Genomic DNA, 25,815 nt, shown 5'->3' with positions numbered 1-25,815 from the left:
TCGATATCATATATATATATATATATAGTATCACGGGCATATATTTTTAGATGAAATAAAGGCAAAGTAATTCATATTGAATCATATCACGACTATAAATTTAACATCTTCCGAAACTTAATTAGGGTTTATAGATCTGAATAACTTATACCGGGTGTAATAGGTCCAGAGTCGTTGTAGCCTAATAGGCATTTGTTTTTGTTGACCATTCCCGATACCCCATTGGGAGCCCCACAGTGTTATGCGCATCAATGATGCGCAGTAAATTCCATGTTTGTCTTCCGCTTTAAAACATGGAGGAAGCGATATATGATGATGGCCAGGTAATCATGTTTTCATCTTTGTTTTTCTAATCATGATTGTGTGTCGCTCATGGCTTCGTTAAATGGAGACATACCAAGCCCGCCGAAAACAGCGGGTAGCTGGTTGGAGTTTTGTGAGCGCCATGCTCTCTCAATTTCAGAACAGTTTTATCGAGACTTCCTCTTGTTTATATCTCGACCATCCAGCCCAGGGGTGGGGACGTGTGGCCCCAACCCTCGCGATCCCATGGAATTCGCTAAAAAGTTTGTGGAATATTTTTTACATCAATTTGATCGACAATTAAAGCGATCATCGTATTACTTGGATTCTCAGGCTACAGACTCGAAACTTGTATCTCGAAATATTACAGACGGTTCTGGCGATGACCGCCGTCCATCCATCGCGAGCTCCACACGCTCTCAAAACGGAGGGGAAATTGACCGACCCCTTACTGACGATTATTCTGACAATGTAACGAGTGCGAGCCCTCCACCTCTCTCTCCTACATCTCCATCTCCTGTGATGACGACACACAAATCCAAAGGGTTCTTCAGAAGGTTGTCTTTCAGAAATATAAAAAAGAAAGGTCTATTTCATAAAAGCAATCATGGTACGAGTAATAGTCCTCGTAATGGTTCCAATCAACAAGATGGAGCCATAAACAGTCAACACCGAAAACATAAACATGGAAATCATCCAAAGGCAGATTCAGGTAAACATGACAAGTCAAGAACTTCGCAACAAGGTGAAATTATCAAGGAAGGGTTAGTGAATGTTTTGACGGGTGAGGATTCGAAAGGAAAATCTCGATGGGAGAAGACCAGACTTGTACTAATCAACACAAGTGGAGGTATCCTGCTTGAATTCTACTCTCCTCCCAAGGTTTGTATTCCTAGTTTTAAAGTAATTTGTAAAATATACTCAAATGCAGGCATAAAATCAATTAATATACTGATGCTGATACTTTTTTTTTACTTGTTTGTATATGCAGTATGAATTACATTGTTATTTATAAGCATACACTGACATATATTCTTATAATACAACTGTTGTGTCATTTTATAAGTATTGTGTTGAATGCCTTTCTGACAAGTGTTCCATAACAGTTTACTTTTATTGAATAATGTTACTTATGAAATTGACAGCTGTGACAAGATATGTATTGATACATTATCAAATACAGATTTTTCTCTTCAATCCAATAATGCTTTCCTTAATTTGAAGTTAAGGAATTTTCTTAAGTTAATGAATATTGAAGAAACATTGCAGAGTATATGTAAGGTTAGCACAGATCAAGTGCCCATGCGCTATGTTGTTTGGAGTTTAATTTGGACATCCCAGGTTTGAGTCTTGGTCTGTTTCTGGTATTTTCTTCTTCTGTTACATTTGGCATCTAACTAAAAATAAAGGACCAAACATGATTGACAATAGTAGGCACTGCATGGATGCCATGTAATTTGGTAGATTAGAAATGGCTTAAAGTGATTTGGAGGGAGAATTTTTTGAAAAGGGTGGGATTTTGTCTCGTGTCGCGTGAGAGAGGTCTTCTTTGGGTCCCGGAGAAAGCTTTCAATATTGTGAGTCTCCCTTCGATGATGTGAGAGGTGGCCATGGCAACCCTGCAGAAATACCCACAAAGATGGTACAGTCTTGTGTGAAGACTTTGTTGAAAAGTGGAGAAATTTATCAGAGCTTGACTGGGCTGACCACAAGTAGTCAGTTAGCTAAAATGTGGTAACACAAGAATGTTCCAGGTTCGATTCCTGGTCAGATCATTGCAGTTTTCATGTACTTTTGTTCAGGAGATAAATTGAAATAAAGGTTTTGCCTGAAAATTGTTTGTCCAGCATGCAGCATTGTCCCTTATTTATAGAAGTTGAAATAATATTTCTTGTAAGTTTAATTTTCTGGTGTGAGGGAAGTGAACTGTACATGCAATCTTGGATGGAGATCCAAGGTCTGTGGTTTTATTGCTACCAGGATGCTTTATGTTACCTCGGAAGCTGACACACAGACTGCCTTAAGCTTGAAATTGTGTCGCTGTTTTGGTAATTACCATCCTTTAGAATGTGACATTTTACCAAAATTTCCTTGTATAGCATTATATATATGCATCTGACAATTCTGTGATTGACAGAATGCGAAAAGTCGCATGCATGTGTATTTTGTTCAATTAGTTAGCCAGGCCACAGCCACTACAACTACAAGGACATGTACACCTCACCCCAAAATGACCCTGATTGTTTGGGGGCAGTAAGCCCACTGGTCAGCCTGCTTGAGGGGGCTTTCTATCTTATAAATAGATAAGTTCTCTGTACAAGGCACTTATAACTCAAATGTATATATATGTTATTTAATGATCCATGTACATTGGTAAAGTAATTTTGGAACAATGCATGGAAAAGATTAAGATTTGTCTTCTTTTTGATAATTTTTCCAATTACATTTCTGTATATAATACATAATGCATAAAGCATACTGAATTCCTATATAATTTGGGGTTAAATGTTATACATATATTATGTGGGTGTGAATGGAGATATCTTAAATGCATTGACCTCTTTCATTGATGTTGCTCCGGTCATTTCCAGCTACCGTAAGTCTTTTACGTACAGAATTGATTCAATCTCTTTTGTGAACCAAATCCAAATTTCATGTAAGACAATTGATCTTGGGATTGAAATAATGTTTTCTCTATTTTTCAAGAATATTTTTGTCAAATTATATGATTAAAGTCCACAAACATTTCCCATTATAGCTTAAATAGAAATAGATATTAATCAATTAAGGTTCAACAAAAAATGTCTGCAGGGAAACGTTTATAATATAAATGTGTTTCAAATTAATATAGTTAAAAAAAATAAAATGCCTATATATGATTTAACCTTTTTTTTTTTTACTTCAAACAAGAAAATGTTCTTTCCAAATTAATAACACCAAAAAATATTCTGTAAGTACATGTACAAGTGCGCACAGACATTGCAATGTGTCTGGCTATTGTGATGTTATTTGTAAACCATGAGACATTTGCCTTAGACATCTGTGAATGAGTTTGACCCTCAGGCGGTTGACCTTGGAAGGAATGTCGGTACTATAAAAGCCTATCACAACAACTATTTACCTGTACCTGTGTGTTTACTGCCAGTACATCTTCACTGTTGTTGATTTTCTCGTTAAATTATAGGTGTATATATTTGATCGGCTGAGTCAGACACTGGTAAATACATGTATGTGTTTCTCTTGAAGTATGTACGTACGTATTCGACAGTGAGAAAACATTTCACCTGAGAAAGTCTCGTCATAATGGGGGGAAAATGTAAAATCATGGAAAAATTTAATGCACAATACTTAACAGTGTAAAACTGTGTGTCATCTATCTATATATATATCTGATGATTAATTACATCAGGAAATCGATTCAGATTGTAAATTAAATTCATCATAAAAATATCTCAATGATATATATATATTTATCATGATGATTTATAAGAATTTGGAATCATGTAGCCACAGCATTTATATACAAATCAATCTTTGAAAGTATACTAATTTTATATAAGTGATCATGATTGCGTCGATATCAGTACAGTGTTGAAGCTGCTATATATATCTTGTAGTGAACTAGTGATTGTATTAAAGCATATTGGATCTAGGTTATCTATCTCTTAGTTATAATACACTGCATTGTACATGTGCTTTTGGGGTAATTTCCAATTATGTTGTTGGGAAAGAAGGCCATAAATGAAGCAGAAATAATTAATTATCTATAATTCTTATTCAACATTGTAATTGTCATGTGAACATTTATATATGTATTTGTCAACAGATCTAGATGTGCTGAACATTTCGGACGACTGTCTGTGGTAGTTGATAAAATAGAAACATGTATTTGCCATTTAATGCTTTTCAAAAATGAAGACATTGCAAACAATATTGACGTGCACATCTTCATATATAGAATTTAGATAAATCGGTTTGTTGGTTGATAACCTGATTGACACATTACTGTTAATAACAGTCTGTTACCATAATAACATTTCCAAAACTTTTATGAGTCCTATATATAATATTAAAGTAAGAATAACATTGAGTAGATGGCCACGGTGGCCTAATGGTTAAGGTGTCCAGACACTTTATCACTAGCCCTAGGCCTCCTCCTCTGGGTTGCGAGTTCGAAAGCCATGTGGGGTAGTTGCCAGGTACGTATATACTGACCTCCAAAACCTGGCATGTCCTTAAATGACCCTGGCTGTTAATAGGATGTTAGACAAAATAAACCAAACAAGCCAAATGTAATGAGTACTCATGATCAAAGTTTGAGTGAGTCCCACAGGAAAAGTTCTGGATGAAAATTAAAAAAATCACAGAGTGATCATTTTATTATTTTCAAAAATGTCACAAATAGAGGTTGAAGATATATATATATAAATATATTGAAAAAAAGTTGTTTCTCAATAATATTTTGACATGTTTGATTTCAGTCAGTGAAGCCTAAAGCAGGTCTGTTCTGCTTCCTGATCACAGAGGCACGAGTTACTACAGCACTAGAAATGCCGGATCATGAGCACGCTTTTGTTCTCAAGGTACGTAAAGCAATTGAAAAGCAAATGTATATGCAATTTTAGCAACAAAGCATGTCAGGAAATATTTTGTGGAAATGACAGATTTATAGCGTAGATAAACTGTTTGCTTTAATATTTTCCTAGTAAACAGGAAACATACTAGTATTGCCAGCATGGCAAAACATAACAATTGTGTTGTTGACTCTTCATATCAACAATTCTAACAATATCGTGTGAATACATTTGTGTGTGATAATGAATTTTGAAGATAAATATCTGTTTTAAACTTTTTGAATTGTTTATTGTTATAAAAAAAGATTTGAATGTCCTTTTTGAAGAATGTTCCAGCTGCCTTCAATCTTAAAATCGATTGTCACTTTGCTGAAATCAGATGTAAATATTCATGTATTTTATGACAATAGCATTGTATTTTTGGAGCAATAATATTCATAAAATCAGCATCTTTTTCAGAATATTTTGTAACTGCATATTAATCCTGATTACTGAACCTGAAACTGACCCTATAGTGCTGACCATAATAGATATTTTTGGTATAAGGAGGATGGGTGTGGCATGCATGTATAGTTCAATTCTTTGAACTCCCTGAACAATTTGTCAATAAGTCTGATTATTCTTTGAGAAAGGATGTTCTGTCGGAGCAATAATACCAATATAGGCCCTATTACTAAAAATATTGTTTTTTTCTTCAACCTTTACATATGTGATTAAAATGTTTTCATTATTGTATATATGCCCCTTAAAAGCATTGTCTTTGTATATTAGGTTGAATATCAATATCATGTAGATAATTATGATATAATTTTTTTTTTTAATCAACACCTTCGTTTGTTTCATTCGGATTGATTTTTTCAAGTTTCCATCCATTTTTACGGATTTTTTTTTATCTTTGTCAGTTACCTGAACAATACTGTATAGTTTGGTGATTCTAACTCCTTAATCAAAACGCATGCATTACTAACTAATTGTGATAAAGATTTACAGTGTTAATTTGGACTTAGATCTCACTTCATGTGTGTTTTACCATGGTTATGAGTAATTATTACACAAAATGTCTAATTTTGGCCTGGATTTCACTTCCTGTTTGTTACTATAGTAACATGTAAATTGTTAGTATGGGTCTGTATTTCACTTCCTGTTTGTTACCATAGTTACATGTAAATTGTTAGTGTGAATCTTGATTTCACTTCCTGTTTGTTACCATAGTTACATGTAAATTGTTAGTATGAATCTTGATTTCACTTCCTGTTTGTTACCATAGTTACATATAAATTGTTAGTATGGGTCTGTATTTCACTTCCTGTTTGTTACCATAGTTACATGTAAATTGTTAGTGTGAATCTTGATTTCACTTCCTGTTTGTTACCATAGTTACATGTAAATTGTTAGTATAAATCTTGATTTCACTTCCTGTTTGTTACCATAGTTACATGTAAATTGTTAGTATGGGTCTGTATTTCACTTCCTGTTTGTTACCATAGTTACATGTAAATTGTTAGTGTGAATCTTGATTTCACTTCCTGTTTGTTACCATAGTTACATGTAAATTGTTAGTATGAATCTTGATTTCACTTCCTGTTTGTTCCCATAGTTACATGTAAATTGTTAGTATGGGTCTGTATTTCACTTCCTGTTTGTTACCATAGTTACATGTAAATTGTTAGTATGGGTCTGTATTTCACTTCCTATTTGTTACCATAGTTACATGTAAATTGTTAGTATAAATCTTGATTTCACTTCCTGTTTGTTACCATAGTTACATGTAAATTGTTAGTATAAATCTTGATTTCACTTCCTGTTTGTTACCATAGTTACATGTAAATTGTTAGTATAAATCTTGTTTTCACTGCTTGTGTGTTACCATAGTAACATGAAAATGGCTAATCTTGACCTGGATCTCACTTAGTTAGCTTCCTGTTACATATCAATGCAAAGATAATTAATTTGAACATGGATCTCACTCCCTGCATTTGTTACCATAGTAACATGTAAATACTCAATTTTGACAAGGAGCAGGTTTCCTGTATAATAAATGTTACTGTAGTAACTTGTATGCCGCATGAACTTGCAGGCAAATGTTCTTCTAGTCCTTTTTCACCAAAAATACATTAATATTGAGGATACAATGAATTAATTGTGCTAAACGATTTTAAGCATTTCCCCCAGTTTTATTGTCAACAATATCTCTTTTGCAAACTAATGGATATGTTCAGCATCTAGCTTAAAAATTGTGATGTCAACTTCTCTTTTTGATCTTTTAATCACACAAAAAAACACTAATAGGTTGGGCCATGGACTTTGATAACAATCTAATATAAATCTGTTGTTGGGTTGTGCCTTGTTAATTAATTTGTGTTCTTGGTACCAGTGGTTAATTAGAATTCCTAACCTAGGTAAGCATGGGGGTCCCCATGGGGTAATTGTTATTGATTTTCTGTAACATGATCACAGTATTCCGCTGAGTATCTGACAAGATTTAAAAAAAACAACAACTTAAGTTCTGAGTTTCACTTCTGCCTGCCTGCATCTGACAATTCTGTCATATTTTTGCTGTTAAGTTGTTGTAAAAGTAAAGAGTATAAGGTACATTGTTTTAAATATTCCCTGGCGCATGGCCTTCTTGTTTTCTTACATGCATTTTACCCGGATATGATATCCAATACTCTATTTATTCTCTGTATTTTGTTCAACGATGACCAATCAGCTACGAGTAATTATAATAGTTGTAATATTTATCAAGTGGAGATCGTGACTCAAGATTCAAGTTTTAGCTTCAACATTATGTAATTAATATGTTTGTTTTCTACCTGAATACAGAAATCTGAATCAACCAATATTTCATGAACTCCTTCATCATTTAAGGACCTTCCTTAATGTCATATAGTACTGATCATGAGGACTTTTTTTCTTGAAAAAATGAAATGAAAACCTTGCCATGACATTGTTACATGATAGGATTTTTTCCAAGGGCTTCTTTGGTCGATATTTGGGCCCTATTAAAATTGCATATCAAAATTATTTCATATTTAAACCATATTCGCAAAATTTACAGTTTACTCCTGAAAATTCCTTTCCCAATTCTTATGTTTTCCTCCAAAAACGAGGCAAAAAGGCCCCATCCCAAACTAGTGAAGCATACATAGCCCTAGCTAGCCCTGCATGTTAATGATATACCAGACATGTATTCAGCAATTGTGTAGTTTAATTTGTGGTTAAGCATAAAAGGGGTGTGGTCTTGATTTTCTTTCACACTTACTTGTACACAATGTGTACTACTATTCTATATGATTCTGTTGACTCATATTGAATACAGACTCTTATAAAAGACTTCCTTAAAGATGAGGAAGTTTTTAAACATCAAGAGGAGCTATATGTATGTATCATAAATAAATTTGAAATCAATATTCCAGCTTTCATTTTTTACATTTTCTCTTCTAATGATATTCCTGACACCACAATCAGAAACCTTCCACCTGAGAAAGGGCTACGACACTAATGTCAGTATGATACAGCACATTGTCGTCCCTTAATCATTTATTAATGGGCAAGAAATGCCAACTGCTTCAGTATTATCAAATGATGAAGGAAGAATAAGTCACACATGTATTTAAGAATATTTTTCCCAAGGAATATCAACTTTGCACGTTTTGTACCATGGCTCGAATAAAAGGGGTGACATAGTCGCTTTGTGCAGCTGTACACGAGTGCATTCAATGGGCCGTAACCTAGAGCTTTGTCAGTTTATTTCATATTCACACCATAGTTATAGCGAGGTATAGGGTTTGCATCATATAACATCAAGTTCTACACCTTGTTATGTTTTGGTAGTCATTGGTTTAAAATGTCAAAAGGTCACACTTCACCACTGTGGTTGGGTGGCACAGTACTGTGTTAACACACTTACCTTTCACCTAGGCTGCCGGGGTTCGATTCCCTGATCAGACATAAAAAGGTATGGGGTCACCTGCCCGACCATGTAGGTTTTTATCCCGGTACCCTGATTTCCTCCAACAGTAATATAAGACCCCTCTTGTGCTTTCATCCCGGCCAATATATTACAAAATGTACTTGTTTTGCAGTTGTTGTAAAATAAATAAAGTTTACACTTTTGTGTATACTTAGACGTTTTACTGATGAAGGAGAGCGTGAGGGGCTGTATTGGTACGTGAGCCCTTGCTTTGGTTTTGTTTGGTGAAAAAATCACACAAAAAATTATGTTCATCTTAAGATCTTAAAAAAAAAGTTGACACATTAAATTTGTTTTCCTACAGGGAGAAGGGACAAGTGAGTTTGTGATTGAGGCACACGACTTGCAGGAGTTAAGATCATGGCTAGAGGACATTGGGCGGTATATCAGTCGGCCTTCAATCATGGAGGAGGTTGATGGACAGGAAGCTGCCATGTAAATATCATACCCTAGTACCAGTATAATTCTGTAGAGCGGCAAAATCTTTTAATATGTCAAATTGTCAGCAGGAAATTGTACTGTAATGTGACTTAAAGAACGACAAAAAGCACCTTACACAAACTTCTTATTCCAGATTTTCAGAGGAATTTTTCATTTTGCTGAGATTTTCGTGAAGAGATATGAAAAATTCATTACAAGTTTCATTAATTTCATTTGAAATGGAAACAGATGTAGATATGCAATTTACATAACAAAGCAAGTTTAATGTTGAAAACATTTATAAGATTGTCATTTCCTGACCTATGACTGTAGGAGATCCAGTTTATCTAGTGATGTCAAAACTATGGAATATATGTATATACATGTATATAAATCATTATACATGTATTTGAAAAAATAAGTAGCTTTGTGATAGTATGAGTGTAGAACATTACTAACTAGCGACTTTAGAATTTATTTTTATGACATAGTTAATTTGTATTTTGGGTCTTTATTTTACCCAGAATGACAAATACAATATTGATATTTTTTTACATTTCAGGCGACCAAGACTACCCACAGCACCAAGTGGTTCTATAGAGAGAAAAGGTATTACAGAAGTCAAACTAAGGCTGAATTGAGGTTAATGTATGATTAAACAAAGGTCAAACTGAGGTTAATGTATGATTTAACCGAGGTCAAACTGAGGTTAATGTATGATTAAACAAAGGTCAAACTGAGGTTAATGTATGATTTAACCAATGTCAAACTGAGGTTAATGAATGATTTAAACAATGTCAAACTGAGGTTAATGTATGATTAAACCAAGGTCAAACAGAGGTTAATGTATGATTAAATATACATAAACCAAGGTCAAACTGAGGTTAAAATAATTTGATACCAAGGTCAAACTTGGGTTAATGTAAGTTGATACCAAGGTCAAACAGAGGTTAATGTATGATTATATATATATAAACCAAGGTCAAACTGAGGTTAATGTATGATTAAACCAAGATTATACTGAGGTTATTTTACCGTAGTCAAAATGAGGTTACCATAATGTAAAGGAACCTTAAATTAAACCAAGGTCAAACTGAGGTTAATGTAAGTTGATACCAGGATCAAACTGAGGTTATAGTATAAGTTGATACCAAGGTCAAACTGTTGTTAATACAAGTTAATACCAAGGTCAAACTGAGGTTAATATAAGTTGATACCAAGATCAAATTGAGGTTAAATTAAGTTGATATCAAGGACAAACTGAGATTTATATAAGTTGATACCAAGTTCAAACTGAGGTTGATTTATGATTATGATGAAGTTGATATAAAATTATTATGAATTCATTGTCAAGTTATACTAAAGTGTAACTTAGGTCAATTTAAAGTTATACTGAAGTTATAATGAGTTTAATGTAAGGTTTCATGAAGGTTAATGTGATTTACTTCAGGTTATAATGAAGTCATACTGAGGTTAAGCTAAGGTTATGCTGATGGAAGAGGTCATGTTCAGAGTAAATGAAATGATATTTGATAAATACCAGTATTGGGAGTTGAATTAATAAGTGAGAGTACAATTTATTTAGCTAAAGACTTCAGTTATTGTGAATTTTCAACAAACTGGTGAATGTATTCAAACATTGTAAATTCAAAGGCATATAAGTAATCATTCAATTAAGTCTACATTTGTAGATTACACAAGATACTTAAAATAAAAAACACTTTAAAACAGACTGCTATGTGTGTCAAAAGATAAATATCACTTTGTTTGTTTTGTATTTAATATGTCTTATTATGTTATAATAATTTCATATAAATAAATAGATAATCTGATTTTCATCATAATTATCATCTTCACTTTTTCCCCCCTAAGAAAACACATCACTTGGCGTTCCAATGAGGAGTACATCCCAAGGCAGCCTGAACAGTAATCCTCCAGATGTTCCGCCGCGTCCTGGACCACAGCGACCTCTGAGTTCCCATGGCGACATCCAACACAACAGTCGTCTATCCACAGAACTTAATCCTTCACAACGCTACGGCAATGAACTTGGTATGTATTATAACTACGTACTTTACATCAGTTGGCACTATTCAGCCATGTTTGTGTGGATCTTTTCAGTCTGAATCCGACAATGTAAATTACACAGGAACATAGGGTTGCACTGTTTCTTATCCACTTGTTGTCTGAAATAAAGTCTACGTAAAAGTCTCAGATTTGGGTCTTGCATTAATGGAAGCATTTGTAGCGATGGGATTTCATAGTGATGGAAAATTTGTAGGATTTGGGTCTTGCATTAATGGAAGCATTTGTAGCGATGGGATTTCATAGTGATGGAAAATTCGTAGGCTTGCAGGATAGTTTCATCCAGTTTTTGTCTGAAATAAAGTCTTCATAAAAGTCTCAGATTCTGGAGCTTGCATGTAGTGATGGGATTTCATAGTGATGTAAGGTTTATAGGCTTGAAGTATAGATTGTTTTTCATGAATTCAATAAATATCAGTTTCATCCTGAATTCAATAAATATCAGTTTCATCCTAACAAACATTTTTCTTTTCCACAAATGATATATCAAAAGTCTGGTAGTAACACTGTTTTGACATAATAAATCATTCTTCATGTCACAATAACCATATGGCCGAGTCCAATTTTGTCTTTTATGTAGAAATTAAATTAAGAGTTTTCACATATATTCTCATAGATACAAATTATGTGATAAAGAGAATCTTACATTCTTGCCTGTTTCATATGCAATGTATTGAACTTGTTCCATAATTTGATATACCACTCACCAGAAAGCTTGTGACATATTAATTTATTAAACTTGTTTAAAAATTCCGCACTGCATAGGCAATCATTTAGTATCCAATATTGTATTGTTGAGTAGCTGTGATAGGGAAGTATGTTATAAGTGTTGATGAACAGCTTACAGGAACAATTGGGGAATTCAGTCATGTTTAATTCCAGTCATTTCTGATGTATTGAATCAGTATGATCTGAACATTATCAGAAATTGATCTGTCAAAGTTTTTATCCCCTCTGGACAAAGTTTGGGAGGTGATATAGCGTTCTGTTTGTACATACATGTGTACATACATACATGTGTACATACACATCATACATGTGTACATACATACATGTGTATATACATACATGTGTACATCATACATGTGTACATACACATCATACATGTGTACATACATACATGTGTACATACATACATGTGTACATACATACATGTGTACATACATACATGTGTACATACATACATGTGAACATAGTCATACATACATGTGTACATACACAGCATACATGTGTACATACACATCATACATGTGTATATACATACATGTGTACATACACATCATACATGTGTACATACATACATGTGTACATACATACATGTGTACATACACATCATACATGTGTACATATGTATGTTTGTATGTTAAAACTTTTGTTAGTGCTCTAGCAACCTCAGTTTTAAATAGATTTTGATCAAACTATGAACAAGTATGAGAAAACATATTCTTAAACACATATACATGTACGTGTTTGTGTTTCCGTGACAATGTCTAATAAAGATTGATCGATTGATTGATGGGGCTTAAATACTTGTTCCAGTTATCATGACAAATCCTAGAACACAAAATATCATGATTTAGGTTTTGTTCTCGACACAATTTTATAATGAAATACTTTTTTTTCAAAATTTCAGCTTTACTTTGCTTACTTGTTAAAAATATTAGCCACATATTAATCTACACACATCTAGATTTTGTGCCAAGGATCATCACCAAAATCCTTGTAGAGATAAAAGCAAAAATGCTACAGCATTTCTGAAAAGCTGGTCCATTTTCAGTAAATGATGGGAGACAACTCTTGTTTTCTTGAATCTTGTATTCAAAGTGTGAAAAACTATTAGAATTCCTTTGTGAACATTATTATAACAGGATAACCTCTGGTTTTAACCTGTATATTTGACTTAACCTCATCAGTAGAGCATTGGATGTGAAATTCAACTGGTTATCATTTCATAATTGTAGCAAAAATAACCAAGATGAGTTTAAATCTTGATACCTTCTTCAGCCTCATTAGTACACGATGTACAAAAACATGAGATGTCCTTAAATAAAACCATTTTCAGGGAAATCTTCTAATCTGAAGCCAGGGATGAGAAAAAAATCTTTACGGAACAAGATTGTTTCTGAAATATTTTTTTTCAAAGAGTTAGAGTGTCATATCATAAGCAGCCATTTTGTAGACTTCTAATATACACATCCATTCTCTTTCCAGAAAAAGGTAGGAATGTGCTTTTTAGGTCAAATAACATATACAAGCCTGAATAAGTTATTTACTGACTATTTAAAGCTAGAGACCATGAACACACATAGCTCTATGAATGTTTCTTCTCCAAAATGTTGTGTTTAAATCAAATTTATTTGAATGGATTATTATGTATTTATTTAGAAACAAAAGTATACTTGTTGTTCCTGTCCACAGCAGACGCCCAGAGAGACTCGTTACCTTCAATGGAGACCCAGATCGATGTCCTGCTCCATGATTACCCATGGTTCCACGGTACACTGTCCCGGCTCGAGGCAGCACAACTAGTGCTACAACAGGGACATGTTGGACACGGAATCTTCCTTGTACGACAGAGCGAAACTCGCAAGGGCGAATATGTTCTCACCTTCAACTTCCAAGGACGAGCTAAGGTATGCTAAAGCTTATTCATTGAAGATGTAGCATTTGGGCAATCGAAATAACTTGATTTTGGTATAACTTGGTATACCATCTGATCTGCATATTTCCTTTTTGGACATGCAGCCAAAAATTCAATGTAAGTCCTCCTCATTTTGAATGTTTATCCGGTAATTACAGAGCAAAGAAATAGCATTACCTACTGAACTGCATGGGTGGGCTCAGTACCAGGCATAGAGCTATTGAATGATAAGTAGGGTAATTGTTTCTCCTCTATCTTTACAGCACCTAAGGATGACTATAAACTCGGACGGTCAGTGTCGTGTCCAACACCTATGGTTTCAGTCCATCTTTGACATGCTGGAGCATTTCCGGACACATCCTATCCCGTTAGAGTCTGGCGGATCATCAGACGTTTCCCTCACGGACTATGTTGTTGCTATCGAACGCCCCCTCACACCGACAATGGGTCGAGGCTCACCACGAATACGAGGGGCTGGAAATCACTCTGGGTCCAATCCCAATCTGGGTGGGCGGAGTCCTGGGGCAGTCGGTGGCCAATCAGATCTGTCCAGCCGTGATATCATTGTGGTGAGTGGCTCTGTGAGAGCCCGGACAGAATCCATCGAGAATGTCATGAGGGAGCAAGGTCAAACCCAGACTCAAGGTCAAACACTACATGGCCGGGCTATTGAAAACCAGTATTCCTATGTATAAATATCATCATCCTATGTCAAGGTCACCAAGGATAATCTTTTTTTATGGTCCAATTATATAGGTATCTTTTATGTTTTAAGTCTAATGATAGCAGAGAATGTGGAAAAAAGACTCGCAGAGAAGTAAGATGGTGACTGGACCATACAGGGTCTCTTGTGTTCAGTAAAAAAAGGATCACTCTGGCAGTGGGAAAAGAAACTGAAATATTTGGAATCACTCTGGCAGTGGGAAAAGAAACTGAAATATTTTGAATCACTCTGGCAGTGGGGGAAAAACTGAAATATTCAGGATCACTCTGGAAGTGGAAAAAGAAACTGAAATATTTTGAATCACTCTGGAAATGGGGGAAAAACTTAAATATTCAGGATCACTCTGGAAGTGGAAAAAGAAAGAGAAATATTTGGGATCACTCTGGAAGTGGGAAAAGAAAGTGAAATAATTGAGATCACTCTGGCAGTGGGAAAAGAAAATGGGAGTATTCAGGGTCACTCTGGAGGTTATATAAGTAAATGGAATGTTTTGGATCACTCTGGCAGTGGGATAAAAAGTATGAAATATTCAGGATCACTCTAGATCTGGCAGAGGGAAAAGAATATTCATCTTCATTTTAAAAGACAAGATAGGATTATCGATTTTCATACTGATTTCTTGAGTAAAGACCACAATTTTTAAATGTGTAGTATTTGATGATCAGCTTAAGTGTATAAAAACCCAAAATATGTGCAATTTTTTTATAATTAATTCAATACATGTATTTCATATATTTAACTGAAGACCAAGACCGTCATACTGTTAACATACTTACTTTAGAGTTATTCCATTTTTTGCCGTTAAATATTTCTCTTGTTATCTTGTTATTTAGTGCTATCGTATTTAAGAACTAATATTCAGGATAAAAGTAATATGATGTTCTCAAAGAATCAGAGAATAAGCGTCATGGTTGTTGACAGTGAATGGAATTGTTTATTGATATATTCAACGAAAGTGACAGGATATTGATTATAAATCCATAATTGCTTGTTGGTTGTAATTAGAAAAGCTTTCCAGTAGTAATTGATCTTATAATCCACTTGCTCTGTGTTCAGGCGATTTCCTAGAAAGTTGAGATATATATATATAATATGATGTAGTTATATTTGATTTGTTGCTTTAACACAACATGCTTCTTTACCGAGAATTGGTTTGGATCAAATAAGGATTGGAAACTCGCGTATCATATGTATAGACAATATGAAATATTCACTTTGTTTAATTTCATGGGGAAATTATAAATTATCATTTGCTTCTGCAATGACCCCCCTTTAAGCACTGGAAAATATGAATGGTGATTTCAAATAAGTTTCTATTGTTTATTCAATTTGGATAAAGTGAAGTTATTTGTTTATTGGACAAGTTAATATTAATTGATTAATACATTTCATTTGTCTTATATTTCTAACAAATGATATTCTTTATAGCTCTAGATCTGTATAGGCCAGTAAATAGAAAATTTACATAATTTGGCTAGCAAACCTAGCCGTCATCAGAACCTTTACAATTTCTTATAGCTACAGCACATCTCAGTCATGAGTGATTTTGATTATCTTCATGCCAGTGAGCTATATTATAGGTAAATGATGCTGACTGTATTGACAAATATGAAGTTAAAAGTTCACTGTGTGATGAATTGACAACATATATATACAATTTTGTACATGTAATGAAAAACACTAAAAAATGAAAGATGATAGGTATTAAAAGAAAATGTACTGAAAACGTTCTGCAGTTTTGCTAGGCTGGATGGTACGCCTCCTAGTTACCTCTTTTTAATGTCTCCGCATAAGCATTTTGATTTTACTAATTTTTTAAATAAAACAAAATTAAGTATGTATACTGTAAATCACTTGAATTTCGTGAATACTTTTTTTCTGCGAATTTATTTCATCAGACATATTCGCAAATAAATGATTTGCGAACACTAAACTAGAAATGACTTTAAATTTCGGAACAATGAGCTATAAGATTCGTGGACACTGCAAGACTCTTATATCGGTAACCGATAGCTTGACTGCAATCAAAAAATGTCTTTTTTGTAAAAATAAAGACAAGTTTGACTCTCCTTGAGAATAAATGCGAAAAATAAATCCCACACCAAATAGAAGTGATTTACAGTATGTCGTTATTTTATGATTGTGTGGATGGATTATTTATGTATAGGATGTAGTGCTATGTACTCCATTCTGATTGTGCTAATATAAGTATGTTTACAGTTGTTTTAAGGTCAAGGTCATTTATTGAAGGTGAAGGTCATGTGATATATTTGGAGATTAAATTCTGTGGAGATGTTTGGAGGACAAAATGGTTGTTTTTCTCCAATGTTTGTATGTTATTGTACATTTTAAAGGCTTTTTGGAAATAATTGCAGCTTCACTATTTGTAGAACATTGATATGAAGCGTGATATTTGTGAATTGTATGTATGGATATATATTTGGATGCTTTTTAATAATTGTATACATTTTTGTGTATGAATGCGTTATATCATCTTTGCTATCCATGCTATCCAAGGGTTACAATATGCTTAATCCCTTTGAAGAGTAGGTGAATTGTAACCCATGGCTAGCAAAGATGGCGTTATATTTACTCTTGTGTAGAAATGCGGTTGTATTACAGATTTTTTTTGCTAACATGCTTTATTGAAATATCATTGTCATAATGTATCTATTTATTCATATAACACTGGTAACATTTCACTCAGACAGCCAAAAGACAAGCTTCTCAAGGTAGAGAACTGTTTACACCTTATACTGTACAAAAAATTGTCATGGCAACTGTTTATTTATTGGGTTTTTGTTTACAAAATATATTCAATCAATAGAAATATTTAGATTTGCGTTCTTTTGAAAATGAGATCCAAGTGCTTTATTCATAGATTCCCCCTTCCCTCGATATACAACTAACATATCACGGAAAAAGGTTATATACGGAAATTTTCACTGCAAACATGGAATGGAATAGGTATATAGACAGTGAAAATTTAAATATATACATTGGAAATTACACTGCAAACCCACATAATACAGTACTATGCAAATACAAGAAAGGAAGCATTTCGGACATGAAACATCAAACATACAACAGTTAAATTCTAAAAGGTTGAATTTTCAAGCATGGAACAAGCAATAATTATGATAAATATTTTCATTACAAACAGCAGATATAAAAAACTTTACAATGGAAAGTTAAATTTCAAATACAGCTAAACTTTCAGCGCACCTATGGAACAGTAAAAACACACATTAGAAATAAATGTAATTAAACAGTGACACTTTATGTTTTACAGTATTTAATATATTATCCAGACCATTACAGATAGTTGTATGTGTTCATTATTACAAAGTTACTGAGATACGGCTATATTGAACTTTGTGATCACTTCCCTTACTTAATCCAGCTGGTATATCTCCTGTTTAATTACTGGTTGGTGACTGGGACAAAAGGCTAGTTGTTGAATGCAAATATTGGTCTAAATTTAATTTGGAATTAGTGCTCTAGTTGCTTCATTCTTCGAGGGATTTTGATAAAATTGCTTCATTCTTAGAGGAATTTTGATAAAATTGCTTCATTCTTCGAGGGATTTTGATAAAATTGCTTCATTCTTCGAGAGATTTTGATAAAATTGCTTTATTCTTCGAGAGATTTTGATAAAATTGCTTTATTCTTCGAGGGATTTTGATAAAATTGCTTTATTCTTCGAGGGATTTTGGTCAAGTTCACTATTACTATTTTTAGTGAGGGCCGGTAGTAGAGGGGACATGTATTGATTCAGCAAAACCCAGTGTAATCGAGAACCAGGAATCTCTCCACTATCCATAATTCTGAGCTGTTGACAAAAAGATTTTTAAACTAGTCAGAAACTGGATACTCGGATTCATTTTCTGAATGGTCAGGGCTGAGGTTTGTCAATACATGTATCTCTTAACTGTAATTTTGTTTTTGATTTTAGAGAAAAATCTACGATAAGGTACTAAGATTCTTTAATATACTCATGTGGAAAATTTTAAGTATGAGAACTTCTTAACAAAGTTAAAAATCATTGACGGCATTCAGGCCAAATCAATGTCAGATTGCAGTTTGTTGTCATTAGTGACTATTTAGTGACTTCACACATATTATTAAATTTTCCTCAACATTTTAACAGTTATCAAAATGTTGCACTTGTTGACCCAGTATATTAGTTAGTCGAACCATTGTTAACCTTTGTTATCAGTCATCAACCAATTCAGTTGTCATGGTTCCCAGCTGGCCGCAAGCCATTTTTACGGTTCAATTCGTACCATCATCCTTTCACCTTATTTTGTTACCTCTAAAACAATACCTATTACAGCCATCATCTCCCAAATAAGGTTTTACAAACTTTCCAGACTGCTTGTTAAGTCAATACAGAGCATTCAGTATATACTGCCAACATTCTTATTTCGGTGAACTCTTATTTTAGCGCAAAACAAAATTTAAACTGAAAATACAATGATGAATTGTTGCACTTAAAATACATCACAAAGAAATAATACACAGGCACAGTAGTTAGTGTAATTAGCAAAGAGGTGTTCGCACAAAAATGCTTAAACAGATATAATCACCAAAATAAAATATGTCTGCAGTATTGTGATGTGTGTTAATATACTTTTAGAAATTACCATATCATGTTGCCTTGATTCAAAACCCTTTTTGTCTTTTTCATTAATCATGTGAATTTTTTTGTAATTTTAAAAAATATATTTGAATTTATATATACTTTCAATGTATATGTTTAACGTATTGAATTATGAAAGTTTGGGACAATATCCAGCTCTGCCAAACTGACCACATACAGCACGCTTTGTCGTCCATCTTTAGGTGTTTTGTTAAGACAAATAAATACCTGTAAACTAATTTGATTTTGTGCATTGTTATTTTTATGCTTGGGCAACTTAATAGTTCTTCTGGCAGAATTTGATTAGCAGAATCACCTCACGGTGAAAATAGTACTAGCAAATGTTAATTTTATAGAGTAGATAAAGACCTATATCAAAGTTCCTGCAGGTCCTTGAAACTCTTGAATTTTCATTTTGGTCCTCGAAAGTCCTTGGAGATACAGAAAGTAAAAACCTAATACTGTATATCCCAAAACTCTTGGAATTTTGGAAAATATTACTTTATTTTTTCATATGCCCATTAAAATTAGGCCTCTCAAAATTTGATTATTATTGAGTATTATGGTATGGGGTTGTGCATCTGTCTAACATGAAGTTTTGTTTGTCCAGATCTCTCCCTACATTATATTTTGTTTAACTGATCTCTTTTAAACTTTGTAGACTTTATAACCATGATATGTAGTTGTGTTTCTTGAGCATCATTTTCATCACCATTTTTGTAGAAGATAGTGTCATTGTTTACTTAAGTATTTGAATATTGTCAGGAGATCTATATATTTTCTTCAACCGATCTCTTTCAAACTTTTGCCTGTAAATCCTCTCCCCCAGTTTCCAACCAACTTCTTTTGAAATTGTACTTTCTAGAGGAATTTTGATTAAACAATTATAACGTTTCATTTCCATATTGGTGTTCATTTTGCTACAATAATGAAGGCATATCTTGGCATGAGATGGGCATAGATAGTTCTACCCTGGCCTGGGGTACACTTGTTTTCAAATGCTACAGAAAAATGAAGTACCAATGTTTTTTTTCTGCTTCTATCATCTCTTTGCTAAAAGATTGGAATGGGATATTGTAAAAATGCTGTTTGTCCATCCATCTATCTGTCCTTCTGGTTCTACATATCTGCACAATAACACAAATTGAAGTACACCAGTTAAATTTAATCTTATACCCTGCTTTCTTGTTGGGAGTGCTCACTTTGTATTTATTTCTGTTCGGGTAAAAAAGTAAAATATTAAGTTCACTGTTACTATAAATAGATAACTGGTTTCCAACCAATTATTGAAGTGCCCTTGGACACAATAAGCTGAAATTTGATAGTGTACCCATGCTGACAAGACTTTCTTGGGAATGATTTTTGATATGAAAGGTCAAATGTAAAGGTAATACGTTAATTTAAAAAGTAAATGTTATGTAATTTAAATGTGACATCTTGGCTTGGTATTCATGAACTGTAATTTTATATACTCAAGTGGTCAGTATGAATCAACTTAAAGACAGTAAAATGAGTTATAATTAACACACAAAAGATTAGTACAATACATTATATTTACTTTTTAGTGTCAAAATCATGTAATCAACTGTTTGGCGCGTCAAGTTTGTTTGATTTATACCAGTTGCCATTGGCCTTGTGGACCTGTCATTGGTCCTGCTTGACTACACCAAATTTCTTTGACTCTTCCTGACTAATTAGACCTCATGCCATTGGCCCTAGCTGACTGTACAACAGTTGCCATTGGCTTTGGGGACCAGTGGAACAATGTCATTGGCCCTGCTTGATAGCACCATATGTCATTGGTCCTTCTTGACTACACCAAATTTCATTGGCCCTTCCTGACTAATTATACCTAATACCATTGACCCTGCCTGACAGTACACCAGTTGTCATTGGCCTGATTAAAGCCCAGTTGTCATTGGCCCTGTCTGACCTTAGATCAGTTGTCATTGGCGATGCTTGACTGCATGTCGATCAGTTGTCATTTTGTCCTGCTTGACTGAACCAATTATCATTGGCCATGCTTGATTGTAGACCATGACCAGTTGTCATTGCCATGCTTGGCTTAAGATCAGTTGTCTTTGACTATGAAGGATCGGTTGAAGATCAGTTTTCATTTACTAAGCTTGAATTGTAATACCAGTTGTCATTGACCATGCTGGGTTTGTTAAACCTGTGTTATTAATATTGGCCTTTGTGTGACATAAATATTTCTGTACATACTTGTCCTTTCTGATTTATTTGTGAGAAAGTATTCAAAATTGTGCAATCAATTGATAAAATGTTAATTTTTCTTGCCAATTTGTTAATCCTGATAAACAGTTTAAGAAAAAAAGGTGATTTCCCAATCACACAGTATACAGCATAAGCATCTAACAATTTTATATACAATTTGTAAAGAGATTATGTAAAAATATGTATTTCATGCTTGTTCATTATGTAAAATGTGAATATACATGCATTTCTACATGTAGGATAATATATTTGTATGTAATTATCTTTTTTAATAAAATGTTTAACTATGTAATTTAACACTAGTATATATGTGATATATTATATAAATAGTGCCCTTGTCTGAGGGGAATATGGAGGTTTATTTCCCCGAGGGAACATTATCTTCCCGAGCCGATAGGCGAGGGAAGATAATGTTCTCGAGGGGAAACAATCCTCCATATTCCCCTCAGACAAGGGCACTATTTATTTTATTATACCGAATAGATATCAATTTATCGATATCCTCCTCAAATATTGAGGCAAACCTCTTGGACGTCTGCTCCATGTTTACAAGTTGTCTGTGTCACTGTTGCGTTTGTAAGAATTGTCTCCCTTCTCAATGTTCGGGATTTTCCGTAAGAAACAATCGTGCGTTTTCGGGCGGAGCGGGGAACATTGCAATATCCCACGGCAATGTTGACCGCTGTTTCTGACACTGCATATTGTTTCAGGTCATGTGATTAGGAATTGACCAATAATAAGGCGAGAATCTTACATAAGGTATTATGTAGCATGTCTATTATACCGGTAGGTTGTATTGTACCATATCGATCCTGTCATAAGCCCAGGGAACCAAAACAAGAATTTTCACTCAAAGGGTTTGTCTGTTTATTTGCTGTGTTTATCAGCTCCTGAACAGCCAGGGTCATTTTGAGGTGGGGTCTCCTTGTAGTAGTGGGTGACTACCTCACTGTACAACATACGGGAGTCTGTCGTTGAGAGCAATTAGGGTAAAGTGTCTTGTTCAAGGATGCAACCACAAAAGCACAGACCAACCAGTTTCTAATCATCCCCAGAAACACGAACTGCCACGGGTAGGGAGCTTTGAATGACGCACTACAGATCTTCACCTGAGGTTAGGAGGTCGGAGCTCTTAACTGACTGATTTATCGCGACCCCTTTCAAAATAGGGAGTGGGCTTATTACAGGGCAAAAATATCAAAACATATTATTTGATGGACTGATGGGCATATTGCTGGATAAATATGGTACTTAAGTTATCATTATAGCTGTCCGCAATGAATTGTCATTTAGATTTTTTGCCAGAAATAATGCACTGTATCAAGATAAGAGATAATCATTCAGTCTGATTTATTGTTAAGGCAGATTGACTTTAATAGAAAAACTGGGAAACAAATTTTGTCCTACTGTCATACATTTAGACAGGCCCCTTCCTCTAGAATATTAGACAGGCCCCTTCCTCTAGAATATTAATATAGATGAAATAGAGCTTTATAATTTTATCCTGTATGATATGTCTGATTCTGGCTGAATCTTAAGTTTCAAACTAGGGGGAGATAATCTTGTCTGTCATACATTGTTTATGTCTAAATTGAATCTCAAAACAAATAAACAGATAAAAGGAAGAAATTTTAGCCAATTTTCTATGCCAAAGAGAAAGACTATTTGCTTTACAAAAAAAAACAAAAAAAACATGATGTCATTTCATTGAAAGAAAATTATTTTGGCATGTTTGCAATCTGAAAAGATATCAAATATTTTTGAACGTATTAGATTTATCATTAAAAAACATTCTTTGTTTTAATTGGTATAACTATGAATGTGAAAATGTTATGAAAATTGTATATAAGGTTTGGAAAGGACTCTGGCCATGGGCCCTAGGTGCATACAGATTCTTAATGGCCATAGAAATTTGAAAGTCTTGCATAGACAAAGAGAAGGTTCATAAGAATTTTTAAAACAATTGTAAATAACCCATAATTAGACTTGGCTTTCTAAATCCCTGATGTAAGTTTCTTTAATCTTGAATTTTACATAAAAAATGTGATTATCATATGTTTAAATTTGTTAGGTAATTCTTATCAATATGTTAATAATGAGTTTGCAAAAACAGTTGTCAATATCTCATTAATTATGATTATGAGAGTGAAAACAAAACAATGTAGGGTATTTTTTAAATTCATTTACCAGCGGTATTCAAATTGAGAAAACTGGACATATATTTTCACATGAATAACGTAGACCATATATACTTCATACTTCTAAAGCTTTTCCTTAACTCTATGTTGACATGTATAGCATTATTTTCTATCAGAAATAAAGGAAAATGTGAGCTGATACCTAATTCACCCGAGTATCAAGCCATTCCATCATCCACCCACTCCAATATCAATTTGCTCTGATTCCCAGTTTTCAAATTATTCCTTAACTTGAAATTTTTCATAGGAAAGCATAAATTATCTGTTTTTAAAGGGACAATCTTAATTAAGGAGCTTTCCTTAAACTTAAAAACGTTCTTGTGGAAAATATGAAGTTGAGGGATTTCCAGGCTTACACTAATATTCAGCCTCTCTGACATTAAACTGCACATCTGATGTCCATTTTATGCTTAGCTGCATCTATTTTCTTAATGCAGTATGAAATGTGATAATAGGAGAGTATTTGTAATTAAAAGAGTACAATAACGAGGTTGTGTCTAATTGTTAATCTTTGTGTCATAATGTCTTTTATCATAAGATGTCCTTTTTTATTCTAGATATATATAAACTATTACAAATGCATATATATATAACTGATATAACTGTGAAATATACTGGAAAGTGTTCAATTAGAATTTTGAAGAATTAGAATTTTGAAGGATTATGTTAGCAAAACTTTGTTAGAGATGAAAAGTTGAAAAAAATGACTCATAATATGAAATTGCAAGTAGTCGATAATTAAATAAAACTTTTATCAAAGTTTGCGTGAGCTTTTCATACTTTTGTAATATGAAAGATATTTCCTGCTTTCTCACGGTAAAACAAAAAGTCTTTAACCTTAGTGTCTCGTAGTTGTATTGCACATAGTCAAATACTTTCTACTATATGCCATTGGAAGACATGTACATTTTGTATTCATGTTTTAATTGATGAGGTCATTGACACTCAAGTTATTTTATTCTGTAACAATAAACGGTGGTCTATTGTATTGGGTATTGTTTTACTGATGAAAAAATATATGGATCTGTTTTTAATCGTGAATTTGTCAGTGAATTTACTTATTACAGTTACATGTATATACACTATACTACTAAATCCAGGTTGTCAAGTTCAGTGAATTTTGAACCAGAAATTTCTAAATATTTTGAAATGTTTGTAGTTTTTCATGCAATTCTATAAAAACAAATTAATAAAATAATTCTTATAATAATTAAGAAATGCTTTTTACTTTATATAATTATGAAATTTACACATTTGTTTTTTCATTTTTTATTTCAACATCCTAAGATGATGTAACAACTAACCACTCTTGTTCTTTAGATATAATCATGGAAAATCTTTGAGGTATCATTTATTACTCATACAACTTATTTTTGTTCCAAAAAATAATGTTTGTGACATTAACAATCAAAATTGGTTGTACAAATTTTCATTATCTGTAAAATGTAAAGACTTTTGTAATCAGGCTGAGTTCAAGTCATATCCTCAGCCTGCATGCATGTACACCATGTTTCATATACATAATTTGAGACGATGCTTGAAATCACATTTCTTCATACAGTCTAACCCACTTAAGGGTGTATGCTACCTTTCACAGTTTACTTATGATTGATGTTTTTGAGTTATCCTCTTTAATTAAGGATATATGCTTACACTTTATACCTGTGATTTTTGTCAGGGTTATTTCCCTTTATTGTTCCATGCTACCTTGCAGGTTGGGAATTGCATGTTAAGGTCATGGTTATCCACAACTTAAGGTGTCAGTTATAATACATTTGTACAATGTATGTGAAAAGAAAAAGATTTACTTCAAATAAAACTTTAAAGAACCATTCATACATGCTTGTTATTCATAATCTCTATTAATTTGTATATTAACAGACTGATCATACTGTTTTCATCAAGTTTTTAGGTCACCTGAGACAAAGTCTCAAGTGACCTATTCTAATCCCCTTTTGTCCGTCGTCGTGCGTCGTGCGTCCGTAAACAATTTACATTTTCGACTTCTTCTCCAAAACCC

At 33.5% G+C, this 25,815-nt stretch overlaps 1 protein-coding gene across 1 annotated transcript; it reads left to right on the top strand.

Annotated features, from left to right (window-relative positions):
- The first annotated feature begins 256 nt into the window (after nucleotides 1-256).
- Nucleotides 257-25,631, top strand: LOC117332722 (SH2B adapter protein 1-like). Its single transcript, XM_033891740.1, has 7 exons — nucleotides 257-1,185; nucleotides 4,785-4,886; nucleotides 9,155-9,285; nucleotides 9,833-9,879; nucleotides 11,143-11,322; nucleotides 13,774-13,988; nucleotides 14,260-25,631. The coding sequence occupies exons 1-7, from the start codon at nucleotides 373-375 to the stop codon at nucleotides 14,689-14,691; spliced, it is 1,920 nt and encodes a 639-aa protein (XP_033747631.1). The 5' UTR covers nucleotides 257-372; the 3' UTR covers nucleotides 14,692-25,631.
- Nucleotides 25,632-25,815: the final 184 nt, after the last annotated feature.

This window comes from Pecten maximus, chromosome 8 (assembly GCF_902652985.1).
Source record: "Pecten maximus chromosome 8, xPecMax1.1, whole genome shotgun sequence".
Classification (NCBI taxonomy): Eukaryota; Metazoa; Mollusca; class Bivalvia; order Pectinida; family Pectinidae; genus Pecten; species Pecten maximus.
This window is presented reverse-complemented; position numbering and strand designations above follow the sequence as displayed.